This window comes from Nannospalax galili, unplaced genomic scaffold (genome assembly GCF_000622305.1).
Source record: "Nannospalax galili isolate Female #2095 unplaced genomic scaffold, S.galili_v1.0 scaffold39, whole genome shotgun sequence".
NCBI classification, from domain to species: domain Eukaryota; kingdom Metazoa; phylum Chordata; class Mammalia; order Rodentia; family Spalacidae; genus Nannospalax; species Nannospalax galili.
Genome location: NW_008346683.1, coordinates 2,724,062 through 2,739,509, shown reverse-complemented (window position 1 = coordinate 2,739,509; position 15,448 = coordinate 2,724,062). Strand labels below are relative to the sequence as shown.

At 43.7% G+C, this 15,448-nt stretch overlaps 1 protein-coding gene across 5 annotated transcripts in view; it reads right to left on the bottom strand.

Annotated features, from left to right (window-relative positions):
• The window catches only part of Large1 (LARGE xylosyl- and glucuronyltransferase 1), a 581,831-nt gene that overhangs the window by 297,129 nt on the left and 269,254 nt on the right, over positions 1-15,448 (bottom strand). For all 5 annotated transcript variants that reach the window (XM_029568309.1, XM_029568308.1, XM_029568310.1 and 2 more), the window contains one exon: positions 13,917-13,999. In XM_029568309.1, coding sequence (XP_029424169.1) covers positions 13,917-13,999 — 83 coding nt within the window. The remainder of the gene's footprint in view (positions 1-13,916; positions 14,000-15,448) is intronic.

Below are 15,448 nucleotides of genomic sequence, written 5' to 3'. Positions count from 1 at the left end.
TTCCTGTGTGCCATGTGGTGAGTAGACTCAGCCATAGGCTTCTATGACTATGACGTTCAGCCATTCCATCAGGCCAGGATCAGCAGAGCCACCAAGGACTATGAACTAAAACCTCTGAAACCGTTGAGCTAAATCAATCTTCCCCCCCTTTAAATGATCAATGTCGGGTATTCGGTCACAGCAACGAGAAAGCCAGCTGGCATACAATGGGAAAATACCGAACGGCAGTTGTGACCGCCATGGCACATGGTGGACACAGAGCTGTAGTTCATTCAAGATGAAGCACTGCAGTGAATATAATGCCCTGTAAACAGCAACCTGACCTTCCCCACCCCAAATTAATGACCACTGACTGCAAAGAACACAGCCTGAAATCCACAGACGGAAATGACCATAGCCAACCTCCAGGAGCTCACACTGTCTGAAAGACACAGTTAAAGAGGAACTCAAGGCAAAATGTTTGATAAGGACAACGGAACATAAAAGGAAAACCTCTTCTACAGGAACAAGGTGTTCCACATGGGGAAACAAATCTCACAGATGGAGAAAGAGCTTATATATGGAAAAGATTTTACATAAGACAGGGGCGGGGAGAAGAGGATAAAGGGACGAAGAGGGTAACAGTGAGGTCCCTGCATTAGTGGTGCTGTCTTTAGGACAGGGGACTCACCAGAAAGAAACAATACAGGGAAGTGAAGCATTTTGAACTGTATGTGGTGAGGGTATAGCCAGATGGCACTGCTGGCTGGATGAGTCGAGGACTAAAGACAGTGGTTATAAATGGAGACTTCCACACATGGAACAGGTGCTTAAGGGTGATTAACTGAGAACGTGACTCAAAAATAACCCAACTGGTTATGTTGAACTACTCCAAGGGGCCCAATGCTTAAATTCAGCAAATTCTCCTACTAAGCCATCTGCTGGAGAAGAAGAGGCAGGTCTGCCACCTGGCTTCCTCTAAAGCCCACTAAAAGCCTTCCTTGCCAGACTTTACAATGCCCTAGTGTTGTGTGGTGGTATGAGGAACCACAGGCTGTGTGCCCACTGGCCAGTGACTAATCCAAAGGCCAAGTCTGAGGTAACCAGACAGTCATGGGGAAAACACAAGGTCCGTTTGACTTGGCTTTGGTACGCCAATTTCTAATGCCACCATAGTTACCATCATGTCTCATTCAGAGAACACATAGGTATAAGCCTGCATAATCGCCATCCACTGCAGGGGAGCAACAGCTGATTTTAGCCATGAGGTTAACAATGTGAAATGTGCTAAGCTACTTCTCTTTGTCCCACATGTCATTTTATCTGCACATTTAATCTTGCTCCCTGTCCAGGGAAATCTTTCCATCTTCTCACAGGCTCCTGTCCTTCCTAAAAGTTCCCTTTAGAAGTCATCTCCTCCAGGAACCGGCTTTGACAATTTCCTTTATGTTTCCCTGCTCCTCTGCCCCTTGGGGTGTCCAAAGTGAAATCTACCTTCTCTTCAGGACAATACCAGGGTCTGCACTGTCAGGGGGATTTGTGACTCTTAGCTTCTCTCTCTAGCTTATGAGAATTTTTTGTTTTCAGAGACCACAGGTGGCTTCCAACACAGAGGAACACTGAGACCTAGTGGTTTGCTGACAATGTCTCAAGGATCAATGGTTGGGCATGCTCAGAGGGCTTCAATTCGTGTTCTTGGTACAGTCATGAGAACTGGTGACCCTTGTGAGGCTGTGGATCCTGTAGATATCACCTCTCAGGAACTTTCTCTTAGGGCCCTAGTCAATACACCTACAAACACTGCCCAGGACATCTTACTCTAGTCTCTGTGTAAGCTAGAATGCCTCATGAGCTTTAACTTGCAAAGCCAACTGCCAACCAGATGGTCCCTCTTTCCCAGCCCACAGGTCCCTGGAAATCCAGAAGACCCCGATTATAATGCTCTGAACATGCCAAGCTGATAATCATCTGTGGAGTGTTATGTGTTACCTGTATTACCTCTAGAATGTCAGCTCTAGGAGACAAGACACTTGTCCATACCCTCTCCTTCCAGAACATTGCCTGGCATACATATGGAGGAGGGGCCTACACTTATTCTGAATGGCTGCATCACTTAGTGACTCCAAGCATTTCCGCCTTTGTTTGCTTGGTCCCTTGCAAGGCCTTTCCTTCTCGGGACTGAGAATCACCATCTTCCCAACCTCCCTAGCAAGAAACAGGCTTATCCAGATTCTTCCTCACTGATGTTTTCCATAGTCATCAATGTCAAGTCCTGAGAGAGAGCTCAGACCAGGGGTTTCAAGCTGGGTCTCAGGAGTCAAATCCCCTGATTTTGTCTCACTTCTGTCATAAACAAATAGTGGATCTTAGGCAAGTTTTGTTCAGCTCTGAGTGTCTGCCTCCAAATCCCAAAAATGGGCTTAGTGGATTTGGTAAGAATAGCTCCAACCATATAATATACATGGAGGAATCAGAGCTGCATGTTGTTAATAATCATAGATATAACCATTGGTGATTTCATGGCTATTTCATTTCCTTTTCTATGTCCACTGCTTCCTCCAACAAATCTTCCATCCTGTAAGTTCTATGCTCTAAGACAACCAAATAATCCTCTGTCCACTACGTGCTGTGTCAAGGCCCAGCCACCAGCACTGAGCTCACAGGACTTCTGATCGCTCCCATCCTCCTCTTCAAGCTCATGTTTTCATATTCCTTCCCCCAGCTCTGTACCTAGCCATTTCCTTTCCCAGTGCTAAATGTGACCCACCCCTGCTCTTTCTGCAGAATAAACTCCAGGGTCATTTCCTTAGGGGAGCCACCCTTTATCACCCTACTCAAAGTAGTCTCATCTCTACCCATGATGCTCCACTCCAGGTCCCTACTTGGTTCGATCCTCACACAAACTAGCACTGTGAAGCGCCATATTCAGATATCTGCAGTTGTCTCCTCTCTCCAGAAAAATATGAGCTGTGTGGGGTAGAGCTTCTCTCTTTTTACAAGCGGCTACTCTTGTTCCCTGCCTTCTCAGGGTTTGCAAAGTACATGGCCAAGGTGTAACTCCACAGATTCCCCATGCTCTCCTGCAAGCCGTACTCATGTTGTTGCCTCTTCCCAGACCAACCCCACTCTGCTAGGCTCAATGTTTCCTGCTTTCTGCTCTCAAGGTAGCCTGGTAGCTCTGAGGAAGCCACTCACTGACACAGGAATCCCACAGCACCGCCCATTCCATCTTGCACAAGACTGGGCATTATGAACTCCATTTTACTAATAATCTCATCCCCAGAATTTTTTGTCACATACAGAACTACACTGTCTTGTTTAACAAAAGAATAAATGGACTAATTGTTACAGTAGCATAAAAGCCCCCTAAGAGAAATCTGGCCAAGAGTCTAAGAATCTTGGCCTGGATGAAGACCACCTTTCCAGTTTGGCCAGATCACCTGGTCATAAGACCACTCCTAGTAAGGTAGGTTCACCTTAAGTCATGCTAAAGAGGTGGGGCAGAACACCTAGTGTGTTAATGAGATGGTATCCTGTTCCTGACCACCTTTCCAGTTTGGCCAGATCACCTGGTCATAAGACCACTCCTAGTAAGGCAGGTTCACCTTAAGTCATGCTAAAGAGGTGGGCAGAACACCTAGTGTGTTAATGAGATGGTATCCTGTTCCTGATCAGAATCTCCACCGCTTAGCACAGTGCTTGTGGACTAGGTCACAGACATGGACACTCTGAAAGTCTGTGCACTTTTCTGAATTCTTCAATGAAACCTCTCTTTTTCTTCTTTCTTTCTCTTTTCTAAGCACACTTTTCTTAATGCTTTGGACTGCCCCAACATCTTGGGTTTCATACTTTTTCTCTAAGCTTCCTTCCTTCCCAGCCATATGGCTGCTAGTCTGCCATGTGGCTAACCTCCATGCAGCTCTGAACTCCATGAAGCTCTGACCTCCCTGAGGCTCTGACCTCCATACCCGCTCCAAAACCACAATGGCATTATGACTTATTTCCTTCTCTCGTCTATTCTCCTCCTAAGGCAGTGGTTGAAACTTACCGCATGCCTACCTTAAGTGGGGACCCCATTTGTTTACCCCTGTTTCATAATGAAGACTGAAGTGATCCAAACTCCACCCTACTTTGATAGAATTAACTGGAACTTAAGAACAAAAGCATTTTGAAGAAAATGGAGAAGAGACATCTTTAGCATTAAGTTGGGTAACTGTAAGCTTACGAGATAGGAGATAAGCTCTGGTTAGGCTGTGAAGGCAGACCCCATGGTAGATCATGAGCTAGTCCCATAGCATACATGACTAGAGGAATATTCTGGTTCTGTCGAGAAAGCTTTCAAAGGGCATGTGGGCTCCTTATGGTTATAGCCCTTAATGTGCTAAAACACTACCAATCTCAACACAACTACTTGCCTCCATCCAGCACCTCCCTCAGCATCCACCAGCCAGGGCAGCAGGAAGGTGCTCGTCCCTGGGAGCCCCTCCCACTCCTTGGGTTCTTTATCACTTGGCCTTACTAAATCGACATTTGTGCTGTTTACCCCTTGGCCATATTTCCCTTTTCCGTATTTGTGGGGTGACAACTGATCTTTTGGCACCCTAGGTCCCAAGTTTAGTTCACCAGGAGCCAAGAAAGGCTCCACTGCTCTAAAAAACACGTATCACTTATATTTTATATCTAAAGCACAAAATTTTTTAAAATGGATAAACTTGACTTCACAGAACTTTAAAAAAAAACCTTGTTTCCTCCTGCTCTTTGCAATGTGAAAACATAATAAAATGGTCACCTGAAACTCAATTTGAGTCCATTCTTAACTTCTTTTAGGGATGATACTAAGAATCCTTAAGTGGGGACCCCATTTGTTTCCCCCTGTATCATAATGAAGACAGGGGTGATCCAAAATTCACCCTACTTTGAAGAAGAAACCCAGCAAAACCTGACCGTGCATGTACCCTCATCTTAGGATTCCAAAGTCCAGGACCGTACAGGATAGCTCTGTGTCACTTTAGCGAAAAAAAGATATCAATAAAGTAAAAAAGCTACTCTGAGAGAGGGAGAAAATATTTGCAGGATGAGTATCTGATGAGGCAATTTTTAGGATGATAAAGATCTTTTACAACTCAAACAAAAATAGACAAGGAAGCCAATTAAAAATCCCGGAGAGGGTCTGAATAGCCATTTCTCAAGAAGGATTTACAAATGGTCAATATGCACAAGGAAAGACACTCAATCTCATTAATCCCTGGGGAAATGCAAATGCAAATCACAATGATATGACACTGCACACCCACTAGGACTCTCAAACTGAAAACAGACACAATCACAACTGAAGACCCAAGCAGGAAGAGGCTGGAACCAGACGCGGTTCCTGGTGGGACTGGAAATGGATGCAGTGCACTGAGGGGAAGAGTTGGGACTTCTTTCAAAAAATAAAACAAAACGAAAATTCAGCATAGAACTACCATTGTGGGGTTACCTAACAATTTCTCTTCTACTTACATACAAAAATTAGATGACAGCATAGTTGTCTATGCTCCAGTAAATAACTCTCCACTGATGACCATGCAAGTGACACTGACTAAACCCAGGGTCCAAAAACGAAAAGACGTGAAAAGACATGAAAATGAGGTGAGTGCTTTTTAGAGCAGGGCTTCTTGGTGAGCTTAGCGCAGGAAACTAGTGAGGGCGTCTGAAGATCACAGGGTTCCCAAAGCCTGAGGCTGTCAGTTTGTTCTATCACTCCCAAGAATGAGGAAAGGTACCTAAGGTGAAAGCAGGCCAAATGCAGATTTATTAACGAAGAGTGAGAATGAGTTCCTGAGAGTGGAGGGGGGCCAAGAGAAAATACCTTCATGCACTCCCACCCAGGAGCCTTTTATGAGTCTTGTCTGGAACTGGATGGACACTGAGATAATCTTTATTCAGATTGGTCATTTTTCAGTGTATCATGGGTTGTGTCAATGTGGGGCCTACACGTCCTTTGTGTGCCCCCTCAGGCCAACCACAGACCTCTGGGTTAAAAGTTCCCCGGGTGGGGGGGGGGGAACCCTGCATCTTCAAACTAAACCTTCTACATTGCCGACTAGCTGATTAGAACCTCAATGATTGTGGAGAGTTTGAAATGTTGCAGATCCAGGGCCAAGCTATAATTTATCTTGGGGTATCTGTAGCCTCCTAAATAGCCTTGGCTTGCTCTCCTCTGTGTCTGACCTAACATCATGTGACTAATAGCTGAAAAACCTTATGGAATGTTGTAACTTAACAAAAACCTTAGTTTCCACCAACCAAAAGACTAAACATGTCATCAAGCAGTATTTAAGGTCTATGGCTGAGACTCCTCAGCTTTGCAGTAAGTGCATACTTAATGTTCCCACCAATGTACTTGAAAAGTGCCTCACTTTATGGTTTTCTTTGCTATGTTGCTAAAAAAAATTATATGAAACTGATTCCATGTCAGAACATGAAATTTGAGACGACTTAAATCTGTGTTCCCAGGCCATGATCATTCACATTTGGCTCCAGAATACATAAGGACATCTCTTATCCTCTTTGGGGTAAAAGTTGTGTCTTTGCATTTACAGAAGTGATCAGGCTTACTCCTCCTATCAGGAGATGGGTCATATGTCCTGGTCACCTCAGCCTACCCACCGTCCAAACTTCTTTTACACATTTTGTAAGCTATCAGTTGAATCACTTTCCACTTAAGTAGCTCATCATCTACCAGGGGCCCTGCCCTTATTTTCTGTGGGGTGTTAGCTCCAATCCGAAAAGCTGGAGGTGAACTTGTTGAGAAGAACGGATTCAACAGGAGGTAGAGGAAGAGGACAGGAGAGAGCAATGGGGGTATATATGATTGAAATATATCATATATATACACACACATACACATATGATATATGAAATGGTCAAAGAATAGGCAATGCCATTAATTTTAAAACGGGATAGCCACACAAAAGCTTATACAGAAGTATTTCTTAGCAGAATTGCTTCCAATAGCCAAGAAGTAGTAAATAACAAAATGGAGTGGTTGGAGGTGAGGGTACCTGGGTTTTGTTTTGTTTCTTATCTCTTAAAGGAGTACCCTATTCCTGAAAATCATACTGAGGGCGTGACCAGAACCCAGGGGACCTGGACACCTGGAATAGGAACTGGACTCACCAGTTCATCTTCCCCTCCCTTCCTCCATCCACTAAAGCCTTATTAACTCCAAGACACTGTGACTCAATGGTTTCCTACTCCCAGGGACCTCTACTGCTATACAGCTCTGCCTTCTTTCTCTCTCCTAACTCCCTATAATAAAATACTTTCTAAACCTCACCTTCTGTGGTCCAAGACAAGATCCTGAAAGCCTCAGATTTGAGGTGGCTTTGGTGACTGTTGAGTTTCTGAGACCCTAGCCTCCAAGCTAAGCACAACAGAGCTGAGAAAGGTTCCTGTGCTCTTAAAGACACCTCGATATTCCTGCACCAACATGTTATACTCAAAGTGAAAGAAGCCAGTGAGAAAGATTGGACAAGCACAGAAACAGAGAGCAGAGGACTGACTGGTGAGGAGAAACTGGGGAGTGACTGTTAACAGAATTGGGGTACCTTTGGGGGACAATGAAAATGGTATATAGTGTTGATAGTAGCACAACTGAATTTAGTGCAAAACGCCCAACTTTCTACTTTCAGAGTAATTATATTGTGGGAATACATTCTAATATATACTTAGCTGTCAGAGATGGGAATGATATCAGCCCTGTGAGTGTAGGAAGGGGCAGGCCTGCCTTGTTCTGGTTGCTTCCCTGCACTGGGAGGCCTGCCTATAAGGCACAGAGCTTGTCTAGGTTGGAAGAGTCTGCATTTGTCATAGGGAACAACCTGTTCACGCCCACAGTTTAGTGCACTCTACAACTCCAGACTAACCACAAACAGAGTGGTTTCATTCTCTCAGTGACTTGAGTCTTGTGTTACATGTGGCTCCAAATTCAGTTGGCAAGAATGAATTCTGATGACAGAGCCTTGCAAAGTCCACAATCAGCCAGAGAGGCTTCTATCTTCTCTTTTGTTCAAGAGAGAGGAGAACCATTTAGGCAGATGTTAAGAACATACTTACACCAAAGGGGATTTTATCAACTGAAGTTAATAAAAACTCATTCTGAAGGAATTTTCTTAATATATAATTCAAGGCTGTTTAGTTTTACATCTGTAGCATGCCTAAGCCTGTCCTTTTCACCAGGCCCCAGTTAGAAATATGTTTGGAGAAGCACAGACTTAGGGCCATGGGAAAGACTGCTGTAGACTGCGTGCTACACTGACAGAACATAGGCAAGTGTGAGTTCCATCTCCAGCAGAGCCCTCACACTGCGCTTTTAATGAGCATCCCTCCCGCTGCCTCTGTTTCCTTAACTGCTCCCCTGTTTCAGGTTGGGAGGCAATAAATACAGAGCACTAAAAGAGCAAAGATGATTAAACCAGTGCTTTTCTCCTACTTCTCTTTTCTTCTCGTGCCAGGAATGTACCAAATCCTCCACAAGGCGATCCAAGGTCTGCTTTTATTAAAATACACAAGGCCATGGGACCTGAGATAATCTTTATTTATTAAGTTTACAAAGCAAAGGCAATTTCAGGCAAAGCAAAGAGCCAATGATGCCACCAAAAGGGCTCAGTGAATCTTTGACACTTAGAGACTTAAATTATTTCTAAAAATCCAAGCAATCAGGGGCCTCTGGTTTTCAGTGAGTTCTTGAGTTGAGGGAGGCTAAGTGGCTTCAATAATGTGGGAAGGTTCAAGGACAACTTAGGAAAGCTCTCTACCACAGAAGGGAGCAACATTCTAGAAGAATCAAAAGACTTTGTGGTATAGCAAAAAAAATCAGCATGGATTGCGGAGGTTGGCAGAGCCCAGGGTCTGGATCAGAACCTACTCACCTGTGACGGTGAACAAACCACTTCACTTCTGTGAGCCTAAGTTTCTCTTGTTAATTAAGGGGGATTGTGGAAGCCACTGTATGAAGTTAGATGAAGTTGAAATACAATGGCCCGTGTGAAGCCCAACGTCTGAGAACAAAACTAAGTTCTCCTGCTTTTATTACAGGCTCCTATGTTTTCAAACGCATGATAGGAACTGCAGCAAAGATGACAAGATCTACAATATCCACTCAAAATGATGGCAGAAACTACAAACAACAGTAATAACAGTAACTTAAAAATGGGGAACTCTTTGCTTCTCATGAAGCATCTAGGCTCTGAAGCAATTAGATTGGGCTCTGACCTGGCCCTGCCCATTTCCTTTTCATGTGGCCTTGGTCAATCACTTCTTATCTAGTTGTAATGTCTGCAAAATGGGGATTAATAAAAGAGTGCACCACTAGCGCATATAGGAGAAATGGGCACGTTGATACCCGGACAACATTTAGAAGACAGTTTGGTGCAGGGTGAGGGGGGCATTGGTATTTGCTGAATCAGTAAACAGCAGAATATCTTTGCAAGGTCCAAATAGGGCCTTGCAGCACCTGGGGAAGAAGTGAGTGTTCATGGTTATACAGTGACGGCCTGGATCAGCGGTTCCCACAGGGATAAAGCCAAACCAGAACCAGGACCCGGCGTGGCTCCCTTGCTGAGGTTAAATTCTATGCCCCCTTTCACAAACTAGACATCACTTCTGCAACGAGTTTAAAACAGAATCAACAGTAAGCGAATCAGAGGCACTTATTGGGCACAAAGGTGCTCTTATTCTCAGGGAGGCAAGTCTGTTTGCTCCTTTTAAAAACAACCTGCCAACAGAAAGGCAGAGTGGGAGTCAGCAGGTCACCCCAGCCAACAAATACTAACGTTTTACAAGTTGATCCACCTTCCAACCGAGGAGGTAAACGTTTGCTTAGTTGGTAAATAGATATTTCTTTCTTCTGCTTCCCAAGTGCTGGGCTTCCTTGAAAAAGCAGTCACAGTTCCCAGAAGATTTGCAATTAGGGTTGTAGTTCATGGAGTTAGTTATAGGCAGTTCCCTAATTTTTCTTTGAATATCTTTCCATCAAGGTGATACAGATCTGTATTATGCTATTTTAGTCTAAGTAATGAAACTCTGTTACATACATTTTTTTATTTACTCCTCATTCGTCTTTTTTCTTTACCACAAGGGTTGCATAAAGACATAACAGAGAAAACAAGACTAACATCATCTTTATTTCTACCACAATTCTTAAATAAGCTCTATTTTTTACGTACTGTTGAGTAGTCTTCCATCCCTTGAATTCTGACATTGTATACCTATAAACGCATGCTTATTATATATTGGAAGACACATCATGCTTTCTGTTTTGAATTTTATTTCAGCAATTTTATATCATGACATATGTTTAAAGTCAATTGTGTGTGTGGCTTATGAGAGTTGATCAATTAGTCTTACTGTTCTAGCATATTCTCCAATTTTATGACCATAAGCAAAATTTCAAAACAGAGTTCCATAGTGATCATGTAGGGTGAAGGTCTTTGGAATACATTCTGAAATTTATTTCCAAAAGGACGGAGCTCTATCGAGTGCCACACTGGTATGTAACAGTAGCCATATCATTCTCTGTCTGAAAATTCAGCGTGTTCACTGTCACTAAGCATATTGCAGAAATAAAATTGATTTGACATAACAAAGCAAGCCTTAAGTGAAAATCTGCTGAAAGTCTTGTCTGGAAAATAAATCTAATTACTGTAATTAACACGGAAAGCCAAAAGCAGCATTCTGCACCACCATTAAGCTATTACTATTAACACGAGAAAGGTGCTTCATTTGTCAACGTATTTTATAATCATGTCTTAGTTAATCCCCATAACGTGCTTTGGAAGCAATGAGGCTATTTATAGCTGGACTTTCACAGTTGAAAGTCTTTCAAATGTCCTTTTGTTTTGGTATCCAAACTCATTATCATCAGTGAATCAATTGAAAATCATTCTTGTTTGTATCGCTTCAAGGTGAGGGAGGGACTCCAGTGGACATCTGGACCAAGAGGACAAAGCACTCACTGACACTGTGTGCAGAATCTTTATCTACAACGTACCTTAATAACAGGTTCTCTTCTCAAACCGTCATGCCTTCATGCAAGGATGGCATGCCATCATCAGCAGCTGCTAATAAAACTGCTATTTTTAAACTGAGCATCTTTGTGCTGCACAGCAACTGTGGGAGTAAAAGTTTATCCTCAACAGGATTCTTACAATTTCAACAACTACCTGATTATGTGATTTGTAGCTAAAGCAACATGAGGAAAATTTTTGTTCAAAAACATCTTAGCTTTTCCCGATCTTAAAATGTATCCTGATTGAGACATAGAAAGACTGAATATCTATAATCATACAGACATCCTTTCCTAAAAGAATGGGCTTTGGGAATCATCAGGGAGGCATGCAGGTCTTTAACAGAGACCAGTAATAATGAGGAGGCTGAGGAGCTCTTGTCTAACTCATGGTTAGTTCTCACCACAACTGGCCGCATGTAGCAAATGAAGGTTGGAGAGTTACAAGAGGTCTCCAAAATCACACAGCAACTATGGTCCTGTGGAAAGGTCATCTGGCTTCAAATCAGAAGTCTCAGTCATGTTTTGCCTGACTGCCCCATGTTCTCTTCCAACGTAAAACAAAAATCACAGCTCAAGCTGGTCTGAGTGAGGCGTATGTGAGGAGAGGAGAGCCAGGCCCTGAGGCTGATATGGTCACATTTTTGTTTGTTGCTCCCTTTCTACCTAGTCCTTGATGCTGGAGGGCACTGACTGTAAGGGAACCTAGCGAGAAAGACACATAGCAGAGTTCAGTCATGAATAAACATTATTGAAGACCAAGTCAGTTTTGGAGTGAACTGATTCCCTAGCAGAAACTAACTGGGAGAGCAAACAAAAACTTAAAGTGACTTGCTGAAGGTCTCTCAGTGCTCCAGTGACATGAATGTGAAATGAAACTAAGCTGCGCTGGTATTTTAGCTAAATGATTAAAAAAATATATCTTCAGGTTCCTTACTAAAAGACTCCCCCAGCCGCACCTGCTAAATAAATGAACATTTACTAGCTGGTAGCTTTCTAAATATGAGGGATACAGAAATAAGATAGAGTTTCTGTCCCCCAGAGGCCCATACTCTGCTACAGAGGGTATGTCACGGATATGTAGACGGCAATCAACATAATAAACATTACAGAAAGGTAAGTAGGTAGCACGGGTAGTAGAAGAAAAGCTGGAGAGAACCCGCACTGAGAGCTGCAGGGGGGCTTCTGGTGAGAGGAGGCTCCCATGTGAAATCTTGTAAGGTAAGAGGGTGATTGCTGGTTTGGAAGTGGGGAAAAAGGGGGCAGATGGAGTAGCAGGGCACATGATGGAGAGTGGGGAGCTACAAGAGGCCAGACTGGTGGGGCATGACATCACTGCAACATGAGGATAGAAAACATAAGGGAGAACAGCATTGGCCACTGACAGCCATGTGCGGGCCAATTAAGTTCTAGCCTCTCTCTGATGATGCCGTGGGTAGATTTCACAAGATCAGAATTTCCTCTCTGATATTATCATGCTGGAGTCAGAAACAATGGATGTGAATAGCCAAAATCTGGGGGAAGGAAATGTATAGGTTAGTGGCAGGTGGACTTGAGTGGGATAGAGAGGAAGAGGAGGACCTGAAAGATCTCTAAGGCGGAGAGGGGAAGTACCGGTGAGAGGCAGAACGGGTGGGAAAACGGGCAAGAAGTAGATGCAAAAACAAGTTCTGTGTTCTTCCAGGATTGGTGGGCTTGCGTCTCTGCTTAGGATGCTGAGTGCTGTATTCAGCTGTGTGACTTGACCCTGAATTCTGTTTAGAGGAACTGAGGACTTTTTAAGATTGCTTCTTCTGCTGGGGACATTCTGGATCCTGACTCGGTCAACCCATACCTTTCTATGTTATTGGCTATGCCTAGAGATGAACTTTATTCAAGCACCCGATGAGAAGATAGAGCAGAGCCAAAGGTACTGGCTGGAAGTGCAGGCTCGGTTCTGGACATGGCTTCTCAGTATGTCTAGATATAAACCCAAATCAGGAGGGGAAGAAAAGTTCCAGGAGAAAGCAGGAGCACAGGGGGTTGGAGTGGAGGAGACACAGAAAAGGGATGACAGGAGAGTTATTTTCACTTCCAAGTGGGAGAGAGCCAATCTTCTGACTGGTTTCATGGGGACCCATAAGACCTATCAGATACCATCTATACATACTCATTTTTGGCTTAATGTAAAGCAAGAACTTAACGTTCTGTACTGTTAGAAGTGCCCAGAGAGGAGACAGGTCACACTGAGATACTATTTTATTTTCTTTGTGGAGGACAGTCCCATAGCTAGCTAACACAGATTGGATGACTGAAAACACACATTTATTTTTCCAGAGTTCTAAATGGTGGAACTCAGATATTTTAAGACCAAGCTCCTTGGCTTTCAGACCGTCTTCTTGGTGTATCGCCCCAGCCTTTCTTCTGAATGTATCTGTACCTTAATCTAATTTTTAAAGACACCAGTCACATTGGATTAGTGTCCCTACATTAATTTAATCATCTCTTTTAAAAGCTTTACCTACAAAGAGCCTATTTTAAAGAACCAGGGGTTAGGGTTTCAAACTGAATTTTGAGTGGGCTATAACACAGCCTGTATCACAACCTGCCAACATGGGTACAGATGAAGATCTGTGGAGTACTGGGCAGCAGGGGCCGAGGCTGAAACTGAAGCACTAATTTGGGGTGTCCTTGAATGCTCCTGTAGTTCTGAGAGCTACAAATCTAAACATGGCCAGGCAACACTGCTACTAAACATTCTAAACACAATATCCTTCCTCAGATTTGGAACAAAAATTACATTTTCATGACCGTTTGAATGATGGATGAGAAAGTCTGCTGTTATATAACCTTCCCAGGAGTCAGGGAAATACACAGCCAGCAGTGTACAAGTGAAAGCTGACCTTACCTGTGAAAGAGGACCGACTTGACCAAGGTGACAACATCTCGGCTGGCATTATAACCGGCACAGACAATGGCCACGTGGATAGTCTGGGAGGAGAAAAACATAGAATGAGCAGTCAGACAGACAAAACCAGGCCTTGTTGGGCTTGTAGCCCCACACTGAAGAAAAATCACCCTGAGTTCTTATTGGAATCATGAGGAAACAAAGGGCACCGCCTGCAGCCGTGAAGAATAGCTTCAAACAGTTTTATTAAAAGCCTTTTAATCGGTTTATGGAGCTATCATCATTTGGAGGCCATTAAGTCTCTTTCAATTACATTTTGGGGATGGCAGAAATGGGGATTGGTTCTGATAGGCAAACAGGGGAGCAAGGGGGAGAAGGATAAGGGACAAAGGGGGAAAAGAAATAGGCCCCGACAGGCCAAGAATCAGAGCTCCCAGACTGAGAGGTTGGTTCAGCGTGTGGAGCATTCTTCTCAGATCACTTAGGTGAAGGTCAACCTGACGGTAGGCCAAGGGGGCCAATGAGCAGCTTTGGACCTCATCTGGGATATCATTCTAGGAGCCAGAGATCAGAAGGGTTTTGCTGCTCATCTCATTTAAGCTGCTCGGAGTAGAGACCACAAATGTGAACCCTGGTCTTGCCCTTTACCCCTGGGTGACGCTGGGAAAGCCGGAGTCAGTCAAGTGACTGCAACGTGAGGCCTGATTATTAATTATGTTTCAGGTTACTATGACAAATTACTAGGCTAAAGCAACTTTAGGAAGGCAAGATTGATTTTGGTGCACTGTTTAAGGTCCCCAATGGTGAGAATGCCACAGTGGCGGGGGGCTTGAAACTGCCCTGCTCACAGCCTGGAGGATCAGAAGGCACTCATCTGACCTTAGCCATTTTCACCTTTTATTCAGTTTGAGTCCCCAGTGTATGCAATGACTCTACCCACATTCAAGTTGGGTCTTCCTTTCTCAGTCACAGACACACTTAGATGTGTGGTTCTAAATCCAGAAAAGTAGATGATGACGATTCAACCATCACAAGTCTACTGCTTGGCAACCTGACACGCAAACACTTCACTTTTAATTCATAAGATTTCAAACACCCCCTTCCCTGTCCTCAAAGGCTCATGGCCATGCCATAATGCAAAATGCATTAAGTTCATCTTTAAAAGTACCCTAAGTCATAACAGTTTCATCACTGTTGAAAAGTCTAATGTCTCTTCTGAGTGGAGGCCAATCTCTTAACTGAGAGTACTTATTGTAGGCTTCAAATATAATGTGGTATAGAGCAAATATTCACATATGAAGAGGAAGAATGAGCAAATACCAAGGACAGACCAGACTAAAGCAAGATTAAACCAAGCAGGACAAGTAAAAAACCCTGCAGCTCCATGTCCTGCATCTGGGGCTCATGGTAACATTATCTAGGCACAGTGTGCTTGGGTAGCTCCAGCCTTCCATTACTGTTGCTTGGATCAACTGTGGCTTCTCTTTCCAGCCACCTCCATTTCAGACTTGCATCTTTCCTTGGGGAGCATC